Below are 14,469 nucleotides of genomic sequence, written 5' to 3' on the forward strand. Positions count from 1 at the left end.
TATTATCCATGTCCATGCACACCTTCCTAATCACTTCTCAGCTCAAGAATGAGTCTTTCATTAAATGTTTTGGAGGAAATTTCCTTGTGTCTGTTTGACTGTTTGACTTGTCTCCTGACGTGCTGCCACGGTGCCTTTTTTGTCGGAGCTGTTCAAGCATTGGTGGCACGTCTGTTACTCCCCGTGGCTCTTACACTTTGTAGCCTATCCGTTGAAGCTCTTGCACGGCTTCACTTGCTTTGTTTTAGGTTTGGGGTCCAGGGAATATGCAGTTTGGTGAATGTTATCTAAAATTGGATTCCTTCCTGTTCTAGGATGTTTTCAATGTGTGTGTATGCCTTATGTTGATGTAATAGAGCTGAAGCATAGTTGTGGTCAAAAGACAGCATTTGTTCTCCAGGTTGGACCTTGCTGTGCCGTGCCGTTCTGAGAACCATCTGCTGTACTTAAAATTGGAAAAAGTAGACGATGGATCTCAAAGGTGACTTGAAGCTAGTTTTTTGCGTCAGGGCTCTCTGTGCTGGCGGAATCTGTAAATCTGTCGTTTCAGGACTGAACATTTCACACTCAGCAGTTTCTCCACAAACTGAGGTAGCCTTCAGCCCCTCTTCTTTCATATTCAGCTTGAATTACCTTATTTATCTGGTCTCAGGTTATCAGGTTCTCAGATTTGTGTATTTGGTTATGTAATGTGTATATATATATATATATATATATATACACATTACAGCCAAATTGACCTCGTGTCCATCATCTTTCATTAAGCAGGTGCCTGGAATGTTTGTTGTTGTTACCTTGGACATCTGGGCTTCAGATTCGAATACACAATTGCAATATTGTTAAGCCGTGTCTCTGGAGACTCTAGTGTGACAGTGTGTGCGTGTGAGCGCTGTATGTGTCCTGTGACATTCTTGCCATAGCAAAGTGATTTAAATGTTCACTCAATGAACCTCAGGACTGAATCATTAGGGAGACTTGGATGTTTGAAATGAGACTGGAATTATTAAAATATGCATCGAAAACAATAATGGTAATGGTAAATGGTAAAATAATAAACTCAATATATTTGATCACACAAGCACGACACAAACGTTAATACATTCACAGCCATGCCGACTTCCATTGAAAATAAGTTTTGCAGATTTTGATTTAAAAAGGGTTCTTCCACAGCCTAGAGCCTGAAAACCTCAAAAGACCGAGCCCTCTGTGGAATCACTTTGAGCTTTCTATGAGCTAACCCAAAAGGTCCGGACCATCCGGCCCATTTTAAGCCTTCAAAACAATCAGCAGCAACCCTTAAGTCAACACAGGGTCGAACTGGGAGACAGTGGGGGGAATGAAGTACCAGGATGAGGTCATGTTATCTCCCTGAGCAGCAAGAGCTGAGAAGCAAAGTGTTCTCCAGCAGCTGTAGACACGGACAGGAAACCAATGATGTTGAAAAGGGGAGTTACTTGCGGATTGGGACACATGTTAAGACAGTATACATATACTTGTATTCAGCTGTTCAGGGCCCTATAGGCAAAAGACTGAATGAATAATGCAAGCTGGCACACTCAGCCTTCTGTGACTACCAGACCAAAACAGGTCACAGCATCGACCTGGGAGGGGTCAAAGTTATCAACCAAGAGTCAGCAGATGGCCGGAGAAAGGTCACAGACTCCATCCACATCCAAGACCAAAAAACATCACCGACAGAGGTTTTGATCTCTATCTCATCCCCATATATGAACACTTATCTTGTGACTGGAGGTCCATTCTTAGGTCACGAGATGAACCAACTCCATTTGTCTGATGAAGACTGTGTGATGTGGTTGAAAGCTCTGACAAATCTATGTAGACCTTAAAGTTGAGATTATTTTGTCACTCATACTCTTCCAAAGTCATAACTACAAAGGGGTGTGTGTAATTACCTCCAGTATAGACTCTGATATGGCTTTTTTGTGTGAATTAACTGTGTTTTGAACATTGAAAATTGGCAAAATTACTTTTAAATTGCACTGATAAAAAACAAACAGTAAATACACAAAATGTATGTAATGTATGCATTGAACTTCATTCATTATTGTCATCTCCAAGGCAGGTTGTGCATTTTAGGAAACCTTTCCTGAAAATAAATAACTGCGTCCCTCTCTCTTTGTCTCTCTCGTGCTCATATTCTTTGCAATTCTGCTCTAAAGATCCAGCCTCAATCCGAATGACCTTAGAAGTTATTGAACCAAATAAATGTCACTCACTCTTCAATAATTGGTTATTCAAAGCAACCACATCCATAGTAGGTTGAATAAGTTAAACTGAAAATAAATATACAAATAAAAAATCCATAGTTTTTTGTATCATATAAAAGTTGATACTGTCTCTGTTTTAAAGCGATAGCTTTTTAAACCTGTTCTTATTGCACCTGTGACGTGCATTTCCCTATATGGGCCTTGTTCAGACTGCAAATGTGTTGTTTGGCATATCCAGATTGTATCCAGATTGATTTTAGAAAGTCCGGATAGCAAAAGAAACGTTCTACTCGCATCGAAATCACTAACACCTAGCTCCTATCGTCCATGTGCATACTGCATAGGCATAGCGTTCATTTAGATGTGCACAACCAACACTCCAAACTGAGAACAGTCTGTGATAACTGAAAGTGACTCATAATTCTGTTAATTTAATCAAAAACCAGCGGTAGAATTTTATGTAAATGAATCAGAATCAGAACTGTTTATTGCCACGGTATGTTGCGCATACAAGGAATTTGACATGACGGGTGTTGCATAACATTTAACAACTAACAACAACTACAGTCAGGGCCATAAGTATTTGGACTATGACAACATTTTTTTAATTTTGCTTATTTACACAACTCCAATGGATTTGAAACTAATCAGTCAATATGTGGTTGAAGTGTAGACTTTCAGCTTTAATTCAATGGATAAAACAAAAAAATCACAATAACCGTTGAGGAATTACAGTCATTTTTACACAGCACCCACATTTTCAGAGGCTCAAAAGTAATTGGACAATTGTCTGACAAACAGTTTCATGGCCAGGTGTGGCCTATTCTGTCACTATATCATGACAAATGATGCCAACAATAGGATTCAAAATGTTATATTTGCATTTGGTAGCTGGTCCTTGGAACTCTCAGCATGCGGACCAAAAAGGTGTCAATGCAAGTGAAGGAGGCCATTATTAGGTTAAAAAAAATTGGTGTACCTTGGTGAAGAAAAACCTCTTCATAACATCTACTGAAGTCAAGAATGCTCTGGAGGAGGTAGTCATTGTCATTGTCAAAGTCTACAATCGAGAGACGCCTTCAAGAATCTAAATACAGAGGATTTACAACAAGGTGCAAACCACTGGTAACACTGAAGAACAGGAAGGCCCGATTAGACTTTGCCAGAAAACATCTGAAAAAGCCTGACCAGTTTGGGAACAAGATTCTTTGGACAGATGAAACCAAGATGAACTTGTACCAGAATGATGGAAAGAGAAAAGTGTGGAGAAGGAAAGGAACGGCTCGTGATCCGAAACAAACCACATCATCCGTCTAACATGGTGGAGGCAGTGTTATGGGCATGAATGGCTGCCAATGGAACTGGGTCACTGGTGTTCATTGATGATGTCACAGCTAACAGAAGCAGCAGGATGAGTTCTGAGGTGTTTAGGGTTATACTATCTGTTCAGATTCAGCCTAATGCTACAAAACTGATTGGATGGCGCCTCACAGTGCAGATGTATGACCTAAAACATACTGTGAAAACAACCCAAGAGCTTCTCAAGGCAAAGGAATGGAATATTCTCCAATGACCAAGTCAGTCACCTTATTTTAACCCAATTGAGCATTATTTTCACTTACTTAAGATAAAACTGAAGGCAGAAAGACCCACAAACAAGCAGCAGCTGAAGGAGGCTGCAGTAAAGGGCCTCGCAAAGCATCTCAAGGGAGGAAACTCACCGTTTCTGGTGATGTCTATGGGTGCAAGACTTCAGGCAATCATTGACTGCAAATGATTTTCCTCCAAGTATTAAAAATAATGATTACATTCACAATTATGTTAGTTTGTCCAAATACTTTTGAGCCTCTGAAAATGCAGATGACTGTAATTCCTAAACGGTTATTGTGATATTTTTGTTTTATCCATTGAATTAAAGCTGAAAGTCTACACTTCAACCACATATTGACTGATTAGTTTCAAATCCATTGGAGCTGTGCAAAGAGGCAAAATTAGAAAAATTGTGTCACAGTCCAAATACTTATGGCCCTGACTGTAACTCCATTCATGGAGTGGGCGGCTTTTGGCTTGTAGTTGGTGATCTGTCTGAGACCTGCAGCCTTATCTGTCTGAGTTATGTTGTAAATTAGGGTTTGTCGTTGTTATAACTCACGCTGGTGCTTGTTGGAACACAGCTGTCCTCACAGAAGCTGATGTATGACGTCGCATTGACCTTGACTGAAAACTCACTTGATCAGCTGCCTTTGATTTTTCCAGTATTTACAAGTGGCAGACAATAAAATGATTTTAGCTCAAATGAAGTGCAATGGGTCCAACAGCTCCATAAAACAAATAATAATTATTTTTATGACTTGATATCTTCAGTGAACAGTATTTATGATTACATGTGCCCTCCTGAAATAATGAATAATAATAATACATTTTATTTATATAGCGCTTTTCAAAATTCTCAAAGACACTTTACAACCGTTTTAAACACATTTTAGATGAATAAATAATCAATGCATACGCTGAAATCTCCTATTGAAGCAGGTGGGGCAGGGGCGGAACTCCAGAGCGGAACGTCCGCTTTTTGCCCACTCAGGTTATTCGCTGTGTCTATAGGTCCGTAGCAGCGTAGGGCTAAAAAAAAAAGGAGTTTGCAAAACGGCTTTCTCCCCAAAGTACACAAGCAGCTATAAGGTCAGACGTTGCAGCATGTGACGGAAGAGTTGGGACCCAGGCTAGTGTAGAAATTGGCCTATTTTAGCAATAACTGCTGCAGAGAAGTTGCCACCTTTTGGCGGCTAGCGGTGGACACAGGTGCAGCTAATTAACTCTACTCCTCCATAGCCACCGGGCTGCTTACACCTGGACCGAGACCTGTTGGAGTTCTCTTTCAAGACCAATGATAGCGTACATTGTTCTCCCAGTTACCGGAGCATTGCCGGGTACCGGCCATTCTTCACTGCATTCAAACCATACTGTTTTCTTGACTGCCACATGAGAAAAAGTTGAAAACAAATCCCATTCTTGCTGAACACCACGGAGCCACGTTTAACTCACGGGAAGGCCCAGTTAGTGCAGCTAGCTGTCAAGCGAGAGAGAGAGAGAACTTGAAGAGCAATACCAGTAATGACCGGAAAGATGTAATCGTCGCAGCTCGGCGCAGACACTCGCCGCCTTCAACTATTCTAATGGTGAGTGAAGCTTATGTTTAACCCCTTGGCTCCGCTGTGCTGCTGTTGTGCTGTTTGTTCATTTGTATGTCACTCACGTCCTTGACTGCCTGCTTTCCTGTGTATGGCCAACGTTGTCGCTGTCCTTGGTGCTGAATCGTGGATGTAGTGATGTGTTGGGAATGCAGAGGCATGTGTCTTGTTTCTGTCTTTTTTTTCTGTGTTGTAGTTGGCGTTGTATATCAATGCCTGTTAGTTCCGGTTTGGTTCCGAATGCCTTTGAACGCCTGGAGGCTTGGCCATTTATTCTTGTTCAGCAGCATCCTATAGGCTGCCTATCTATACACCTAGTTGCTCACATGCAGTGGCTTTGTGTGTGTCCCCCATGTAGAAATCTGAGTGGATATCTGGTTGTTTTATTTTGTTGTGGCTTGGACACTGTACTGTATATATAGATGTTGGGTTGTTGGCCTTGATTCAGCGCGGGCTGGCTTAAATGAAACCGGGGAGAACAGGCAGTTGATCCAGTGCAAGCTGGTGATAACAAAGACAAATAGCCATGTTGCCAGACTACTGTTCAACGATCAGTGGGTGTTGGTGATACTCTCCAGGAGAGAAATTGGGACTGACAAAAATCCTCTCAATCAACCATGCAATCAAGAGATAACGATTAAATCCCTTTGTCTGAGATGTTTTCATTGTATGATTGGTTCGTGCAGTTCATTCTGACTAGCTGATCTTGTTGTTCCCCTGTGTGTTGCCTAATATTTCCTTTTAAAACAACAATGATTTAAGAAAATTAATTGTGCAGATGACTATTGTATTTTCCAGACAGTATGTTGATAATGGATAATTATCATAATGGATATTATATAAAAACCCCAGATTACATAAAATAAGTCCAACAATGTTATAAGAGCACTATAATAAATCACACCTTTTACTTTCTACGTAATCAGATAATGAACACTGTTGGCACAGGAAGCAAATTGGTGCCTGCAGGATCATGCAGTTTGGACATAATTCCAAAAAAACTCTTCTTTAACTTTGAAGTAACTAAATCTAAAGCTTAACTTCACGTCATGATGCATGTTAAACACAGGAAAGTTGGTTTGGCATGAGGAGCAGAGGCAATAGGTAAACCCTTTCAAACATTAACATCAAGGCACACGATAGGTTACAAAATACAATCTGAACACAATTGCCGGAGTTGAATCAACCACTTGCTGACGTAATTCCAAATAAAAGAACATTATAAACTTCGCGAAGGCAGTATTTATTCCAAGTTTGCTGAGTTGCATTATGGTGCTCTTGTTATGCCAGTATCACTAAATTTAAGTCAGAATAACATGCTGTAGTATCCTAGCCACATCGTCTTAAAAAAATGCGAAGAGTTGTTCATGGTGACAAATATTGATAAGACTGCACTGCAGGGTATGCATTTTTAAAGTCGGTGCTATTGCCCGAAGGCAAACACGAAGGCAAGTTCTACGGCAGGTGTTTACAGAGGCTACAGTAATTACAGCAACCCTAACAACACACAGTCCACCGTGCAGACCAGAGGGTGCTTGTGAAAGATGCTGATCTGTACTCTTATGTTTTTAATTTATGTATGACATTTCAGGCTTTCAAACTTTCAGGGGCTGAGGAATTCATTATTGCATATCACCCTTATCTTGGGAGCATCAACATATTGAGCAAACTGGCTTCCTTCCAGATTCATTTGAAAAACAATATTCCCTCTGCATGATATGACTCTATTATATGAAATGCGTCTGCCTGCTATCCATCGATGTGCCTCTTGAAGCTTTTCACAGTGAAATTGTGAAACTAGCCCCCACGTTGTTTTCCAGTAAATGTATGTACCAGGCATTACAAAAGAACAGACTTCAAAATAAAAGTGACCATGAAATGAAGTGTCAGTTCACTCAGGAAGAATATACTTTTGTATTCTTCGGCCTGTAGTTTATTTTTCATACATCTACCATTAACTCCTCTCATGCATCATTTTCCTTCCTGTCATTGCTTTCAATCATGATATCAGCTGGTCTAAACAGCTGGTCTCTGCTATCCAATAGCACGACACACTTTATATTGTTAGTCTATCATCTTGCTGCTGTCTCTTTTTAAGTATGACTGTCTCTCTGTCTGTAGTACATTCACATTGCTGTTACACACGCGCCTCCACCTCCTAATCAGCGCCCAGTCTTCGCAGATTCATCATTTCCCTCACTGGGGGATTGATCTTGCTGCAGCTCAGGGCAGACGGCCCTCTATTACAAATCTCCCTGTGGAGTCTAAGCGCCAAATGTTCTGTGAATGTTCACATTCAGTCAATAAATCAATCAGTCATTCCGTCAATAATGAATATATTTAAAAAGTAAATGACAAAATTAATATATATTAAATAATAAATAAAATGAATAATGATGTAAACTGTATTTCATAGAAAAATTGTATTTGAATCGTTTGAGTAGTATCAGAGTTCAGAATCACAATACACCACCTCAGAACACCACTGTGTTTAGATTAGTTTAGTTTGCTAGAATGATCATGCTGGAAAGCAGGAAACAGTTATTTTTGAAAAGATATGAACATATTGAGATATATATTGTCTATTGCTGCCAAGATTAAACCCATCAAGAAATTATTCATAAGCCATATTGCTAGGGCGCGTTAGGGCTGAGTATCATTACAAAAAACGAGTACCTATACCAATATCTTTAAATTGATACCAATATCACTTTAGCAATAGCACTTCTACCTATTATGTGAATGGAATCTGTCTGGCTAGCTAATTGCACTGCACAGCCCTCATACAGAGTCCTGCATTGTGAACGAGTGTAAATGAAGAAAACAATGTTTATAAATTTCACAAGCAAGCTTTAAAATGGTCACATGGTTGCACTCTCAGTGCACTCTCAGTGCAACCATGTGAAAATGGCCAAGGCCAGGTTTAGGTGTAATCCCCATGTTTACATATGTCGTTGGTATAAGAGTAGTGCACAGCGAGTGGGTTGTTGAGCCACAAAGCGAGAGTGACGGTGGATGCACACATTAAATGTACAGTGCAGTGTGTCATACGCACACACACGCACACACAACAACAACAAAACAGGGACTGATAAGGCAATCTGCCATTCCCCCAGATGGTAAGATTAGGGCATGCATGCCTTAAGATGGCAATAACATATACCATTTGATGGAACCTTTAAACAGCACAGCGTCTCTGAAATAGCAGAGCAATCTGCTTTACCCTTCGTCTCAGAGTGTAAGGTCAGAAAAAAAAGTTGTTGCATGAAATCTGTTCAGAAACTCAAATCCACCTGACAGCCATTACTTTTGTGACTGTCAATCAAGAATGGACCAAATCAGAGACCAAATGGTGCAAAAAACTTACACATGTTGGTGATGTTGAGCTTTTGGTCTTGATTCAGACTAGACTGGCTTTAATGAAACCAGGAACAACAGGCAGTTGATCCAGTGTAAGCTAGTGATAACAAAGACAAATAGCCAGCAATGGCGCCAACGGAGTCACAGACTACCGTCCTATGATCAGTGGGCGTTTGAGGACTGACAAAATCCTTTTCAATCAATTGTGCAATCAAGTGATAGCGATTAAATCACTTTCTCTGGGACGTTATCATTGTGTGACTTGTTCATCCATCTGTCACCCGTTCGAATGTCTGTTGGTGGTTTTGTGGGTGCACAGACTCGCGTGTGACTCTGCTCCAAGCCCCTCAAGCAGGTTTTATGGCTCGCTGGGAAACAATGCGAGGCATGCCGTACGAAAGCTGCATTTTCCCACTGCAAAGTGGTTTAAACACAGCATAATCCCTCTGAAGCCCTTAGCTTACAAGCACAACCTAAATTTTCCGGTCACAATTTTCAATGTTAAAAAAGCAAATAAGATAGGATGTGAATATCTGAAGTTGCTTTCTGTAGGTATGACTACAGGAAAACAAATCTTATTCATCAAGATGCCAAGAAAAATGTAGTCATTCTGTTATTTTCCTTCAGAGGTTTTATTGTAATTTGACAAACAAGAATGGGAAAAGACTTAAAAGCCTTCTTTAAAAGAAAAAAATATATATAATAATATAATGTATTCACTCGAAAATTGAATAAATTATATTATCAGTATCAGACTGATAATTGTACTATAATCTTTAAAGAAACACAATGACAGAAAACATAACTCAACTGTTTTAAGAGCACTTTGTATTTTTTCTGCACACTCTAAGTCAATATAAAGCGATTTTGATGTACCATATTAAACAATGCCACAATTAACAAATGTTATAATATGAATTAACATTATAGGATATCATTCAAATTAATCTAATTGAGTTGAACTTTCTATGAAATATGCAGTACATGAAAAACAGGACAGAAAAGGGAAAACAAATTAGATATTAGTTATCAACTTTTTTTTGCAGCCCAAGCAAAAAAGGGAAAACGTCAGCTATCAGAGTATAGAGATCAACGTTTTATGGGAGCCCCAGCTAAACTAACATGTTCATTAATCAAAACCAAACACTTGTTTTACAGGTTTCTGTTACAACAGGAATATATTCTGCGTGGTTGTTGAAAATACATTCGTCAAGTAAGTTTTGACCTTTAGCAATGCATTTTGATTCTGAGCCAGCAAGAGGACTGCACTTATTGCCAGCGTTGCTACGACCATAGCTTTGGTTGTGGATGGGTACGTGTGTTTAGACGATGGTGTTTGCTTCACAGCATCCTTGACAGTAAGACTGTGCTGAACTGCTTGCTGCTCCTCCTGGGTCAGGGTCATGGGGCAGAGTTCAGCCAGTACTTCCACAGCTGCTCGCTGACCAGCTTGTACTGCACCACTCATGTACCCACACCACAGGGTGGCTGTCTCTGTGCCTGCCCAATGGATCCTGTGAATCAAGAAAATCAGTGAGCCAAATATTGAACACAAAGCCTTATGTTGTTGTTTGAAAAAAACATGTTAATTTAACTTCCCATTGGATTAATTGCATCCCTTTACGCACATTTATAGACTATCTTAAGCTATTAACAATCAGTTGAATTACTACACGTAAATCTGTTGACATCATGTCTGTTCACTGACATTTGCAAATACAGGTTTCCACCAGAAAAGTTGTTGGACCCGGCGGTCAAGTGTGTGTGTCACTAAAATAAGAATAGCACTAGTCCTTAAAGGTCCCGCTCGCCCTCTCTCTCTCTCTCTCAAGAGAGGTAAAGCACGCTAATGTTAAGCACACAGCCTATGCACTAATTGTTCCTTAAAGCAGTCTGCTACTTTTATAACGTATCTTTGTTTACAAAACCAGCTTGAAAATGCTGCTACTCTTTGAATTTCTGTCAATGGTGCCCAAAAACATCAGTCCACAGCCTTTGAGTTGAACACACCGCTGTCAAAGCAGAGCTGGAGTGTGCAGACTGCGGGGCTTTGTTATTGGCAAGATGGTAAAATTCAAAAACAAACAAAAGAGCATAGGTAGTATAAACCACGTAAATATAATAATACAGTATGTCTTTGGAGAAGGTAGTACCGGCCTTACTGAGGGAAGCTAACTGGACTAAACTTCCTAGGTATCTGTTTCACAATGACAGATTATATTCTATGTACATACTATGTATACTATGTACCATAAGACACGTGGAAAACACGGACAGGTTCACAGATTTTTTGCTTGCCATTAATGCCTACATTCCATCATAACTTCAGTTCACATAAAAAAAATATATTTGTTCTATAGAAATAACTGCCCTTTTTAAAAATTTCCTAATTTATATATTGTTAACAATTTTGCCCTATATCCTGTCAAATTGCATTGGTAGCCATTGACATTGTAAATCATTTTTTCCTAGGTGCAAAATAACAGTAGTTTTCTACAACATTGTTTTACTAAAGGTGAGCATTTCAATTTCCAGTAAATTAATATACATTTTGTTGCACCTTGATATACGTCGTATGTCTTGGACACTGACAGGAGCCGAGCCTTCAACTAATCACCACCTGGTGGTGAGTTGGATCAGATGGCTGGGGAAGACCTCTGGTAAACCCAAACATGTAGTGTGGGTATGTCTGGCTGAGGCCTCCGGAAGAATGTTGTGCATCCCGGGGGGAGGCTGGGTACATGGAATCCGAGTGGCCGGGTTTGCCGAAGTCAAACCCCGGGTGTGGGAATAGTTCAGGGAGTATATGGAGAAGGACTTTTGGTTGCCCTCCAGGAAGTACTTTCAAACTGTTAGATAACTCAGAAAGGAAAAGCAGGGCATGGGTCAGGCTGTGTTCTAGTGATATTGTCGAGCACTTTAAAGGAGCTCCTGAACTCAACTGTGGTGTAGAGAGGACATTGAAGAGCTCCTCAACCCAACGTGTGGAGGTTGGGGTCAATGCCTGTGAAGTTACAAGAATTCATAGGACCCTATGTTCTCTGATGGTTTAAAGCAGAATATGAAAATCACAAAGGGATGTTACTATTCAGTAGGGTTAGGCCGGTGTAAAAGTTTTCAAACTGGTTTGATGTTAAGCCAAACACCAGACCGTATTGGTATACTGAATTTTATTACTATGTGTTGCACTTGACTCAGCAGCGACAGTCCGTTCATAAACAAACTATACTATGTTAATCATGTTGTCACATTGCTTATTAGTTATGCAATGCAAGTTGGATTTGGCTCCATGACACCGTGGGCAGGTTGCTGATGTAGGCCCCTTTTTAAATTGCCAGAACGTGTCATAATGACAAATGTCGGTTCAGCTGGTTCACATAAAATCAGACCAGTTTAAGCTCGCTCACCAGACCAGCAAAACCATGGATTTACCCAACACTTTTCTTGAAGGGTGCAAACAAGAAATTGGATGAGCAGTCAGGACTGAACAAAGGTTCAGTGTGTGCCAAAGCTGCAATGAAAAATGTTCAGAAGCATTTTGAGTATTCAGCCCAGCCTACTGAAAGATGCCACTTGAGACTTCATCAGCAGAATATCCAAGAAGAATTCGACCTCAGACTGAAAGGCCTTTTGGCAACATGTCAACAAGCTTGGAGTTTGTAATGCACACCACCTGTCTAGCCACTGAGCTTTAGTAGCCTGATTGGTCTCCTCAAACCGATCCTAAAAAATGAGTTTGTTGAAGATGCCTGACGTCACCCCAAGTGTAGGACCTTCCACTGTTACACAGGATGGTAAACTTTTGTTTCAGAGTGCTCTGTGACAGATTTATACAGCAGTGGCTAGGCTAGGAGTGACACAACCTAATGACCACTGAGACTTTACACAAATGATAACGAATAAGGAAAGCAATGGTTTCACCAAGTATGGTAATAAAACATGAAAAAGGCAGGAGTGGTGTAGGGAGAAATCAATCAACTCAACCAGAACAGCAACATACATTGCAGGTGGTAGTAAACGGTATAATGAGCAGCAGCATAATACTGAGAAGAGTGAGAGCTTGTCAAGTTTAAAATGACCACTTTGTGTTCTTGATTAGACTTGTGTCTTGTTTAAATAGGTGATTATACGATGACTTGGGCTAAGTGAAGCTGACTTTGGTGCTCTGTGAAAATGAATGCAATGCTTTGTTTTTGTAAATTGTGGAGAAAGGTAAAGTGTGATTATGTTGGTCTGCCATTTCAAGTCTCCAACGTGAAGGATTTCCTGAAACGTGCACTGGATTAATCTAATCTGTAAAACCAGGAATAAAGATAAAAGAATCCCTCTGAGCTAGTGGGATATCATTTTGACCTCCGCTGTATACAAACTGTCCTGTGTTCAATTTAATCACATTTCCCAGTGGGCTGAGTCAGACACTGTAACAGCAAATGAACAAAATGGATTTAGAAAGAAACCGGTCCGCATTGTTTTCACTTTAAACACAAATACAGACTCTGGGAAGATCATCAACCTTTCTCAAGCATTTTATCAGTGATCCAAGCAGTCTGTAGAATAAACTGGTGTTACCCGTTCTAAAATATGTCTGTACTGTATATGGAAATATGAAGTGTCTGAGTGTAGTCTTTTTTTGCCAACACAATGCACCACTGTGTTTGATTATATGGTAGTTCTGTCACTTTCTCTCAGGTTCAGCTAAGACTCAAGTGCAGACAGACACGAGGTGAAGTTTAGAAATAAGAATCTTTACTGGTCATCAAAAGAGAAATAAACAAAAACTTAAAGCGACTCCAACAGGGAGCAAGCAAAACTAAAAAAAGGCCAAGTCACAAAAAAGGCAAAGTCACAAGAAAAAAGGCAAAGGTGCAAACACGAGGACCAAACGCTAGAGCACGGAGCAGACACGAGGGAGACACAATGCTGGAGCAGACAGGGGAACAAACAAAGACTATCTGACAGCCAGAACAGGGAAAGCAGGGGAGTATATATGTGTGGGGTGAAGAGAAGATTGAAGGCAGCTGGGTGGACTGGGCAGGTGAGTAGGATGAGTGCAATCAGGGCAAACACACACACAGACACAGAGACACAGGAACACAGGGGGCAAAGCCTAAACTGTGACAGGTTCAACAGATGTTGTGAATTGAGATCTGTTGTAAGAGTGTTTGGTGTTCTTGCAATCGGTTCCTCACTGCTCCGACTGTACAGTCTTGTCAGTAGCATTGCCAATGAGACATATGACACAATCATCTCATCTCTTTTAAATATATTTCCCTAAAAGTCAGATTGACAAAGTCCCACTAAATGTCTGTGTAGCGGATATTATTGAAAACCTTTGGTGTAAGGATCATGAATCGATATTTCGAGATGTTCATGTGATTCACATTAAGTCACAGCCTCACTTCGGTCTGATGCTTAGTGGTTGTGTTCTGTATTTTGTACTGATATATAATTGCCTGTTGTATGAGTGGTGGTACAGATTCAATTCATGCAATTCGTGATTTTATACTTTCGGCCCTTGTATTGGCATATCACAATCACAATGTTGGCAGGATGGGGTCCTCTCAAGTCTGTTTCATGCAAATTCTAGAAGCAGTGTGGCTGCAATGAGTCTGTTTCAGAGGACACTATGTGGAGGAGATGTGTGCAGCAGGTCTGTGGCTCGTGTTCATCACATTTGACCTCTTGAATGC

General features: G+C 40.3%; 1 protein-coding gene across 1 annotated transcript in view; it reads right to left on the reverse strand.

The window, feature by feature from the left end:
* Nucleotides 1-9,482: 9,482 nt before the first annotated feature.
* Nucleotides 9,483-14,469, reverse strand: part of LOC116388181 (probable flavin-containing monoamine oxidase A) — a 33,853-nt gene continuing 28,866 nt past the window's right edge. Inside the window, exon 12 of the mRNA XM_031855848.1 lies at nt 9,483-10,293. Within this exon, the coding sequence (XP_031711708.1) occupies nt 9,945-10,293 (349 nt within the window). The 3' untranslated portion in view covers nt 9,483-9,944. The remainder of the gene's footprint in view (nt 10,294-14,469) is intronic.

The sequence above is a fragment of the Anarrhichthys ocellatus genome, unplaced genomic scaffold (genome assembly GCF_004355925.1).
Source record: "Anarrhichthys ocellatus isolate YVR2014 unplaced genomic scaffold, GSC_Weel_1.0 scaffold16, whole genome shotgun sequence".
Lineage (NCBI taxonomy): Eukaryota > Metazoa > Chordata > Actinopteri > Perciformes > Anarhichadidae > Anarrhichthys > Anarrhichthys ocellatus.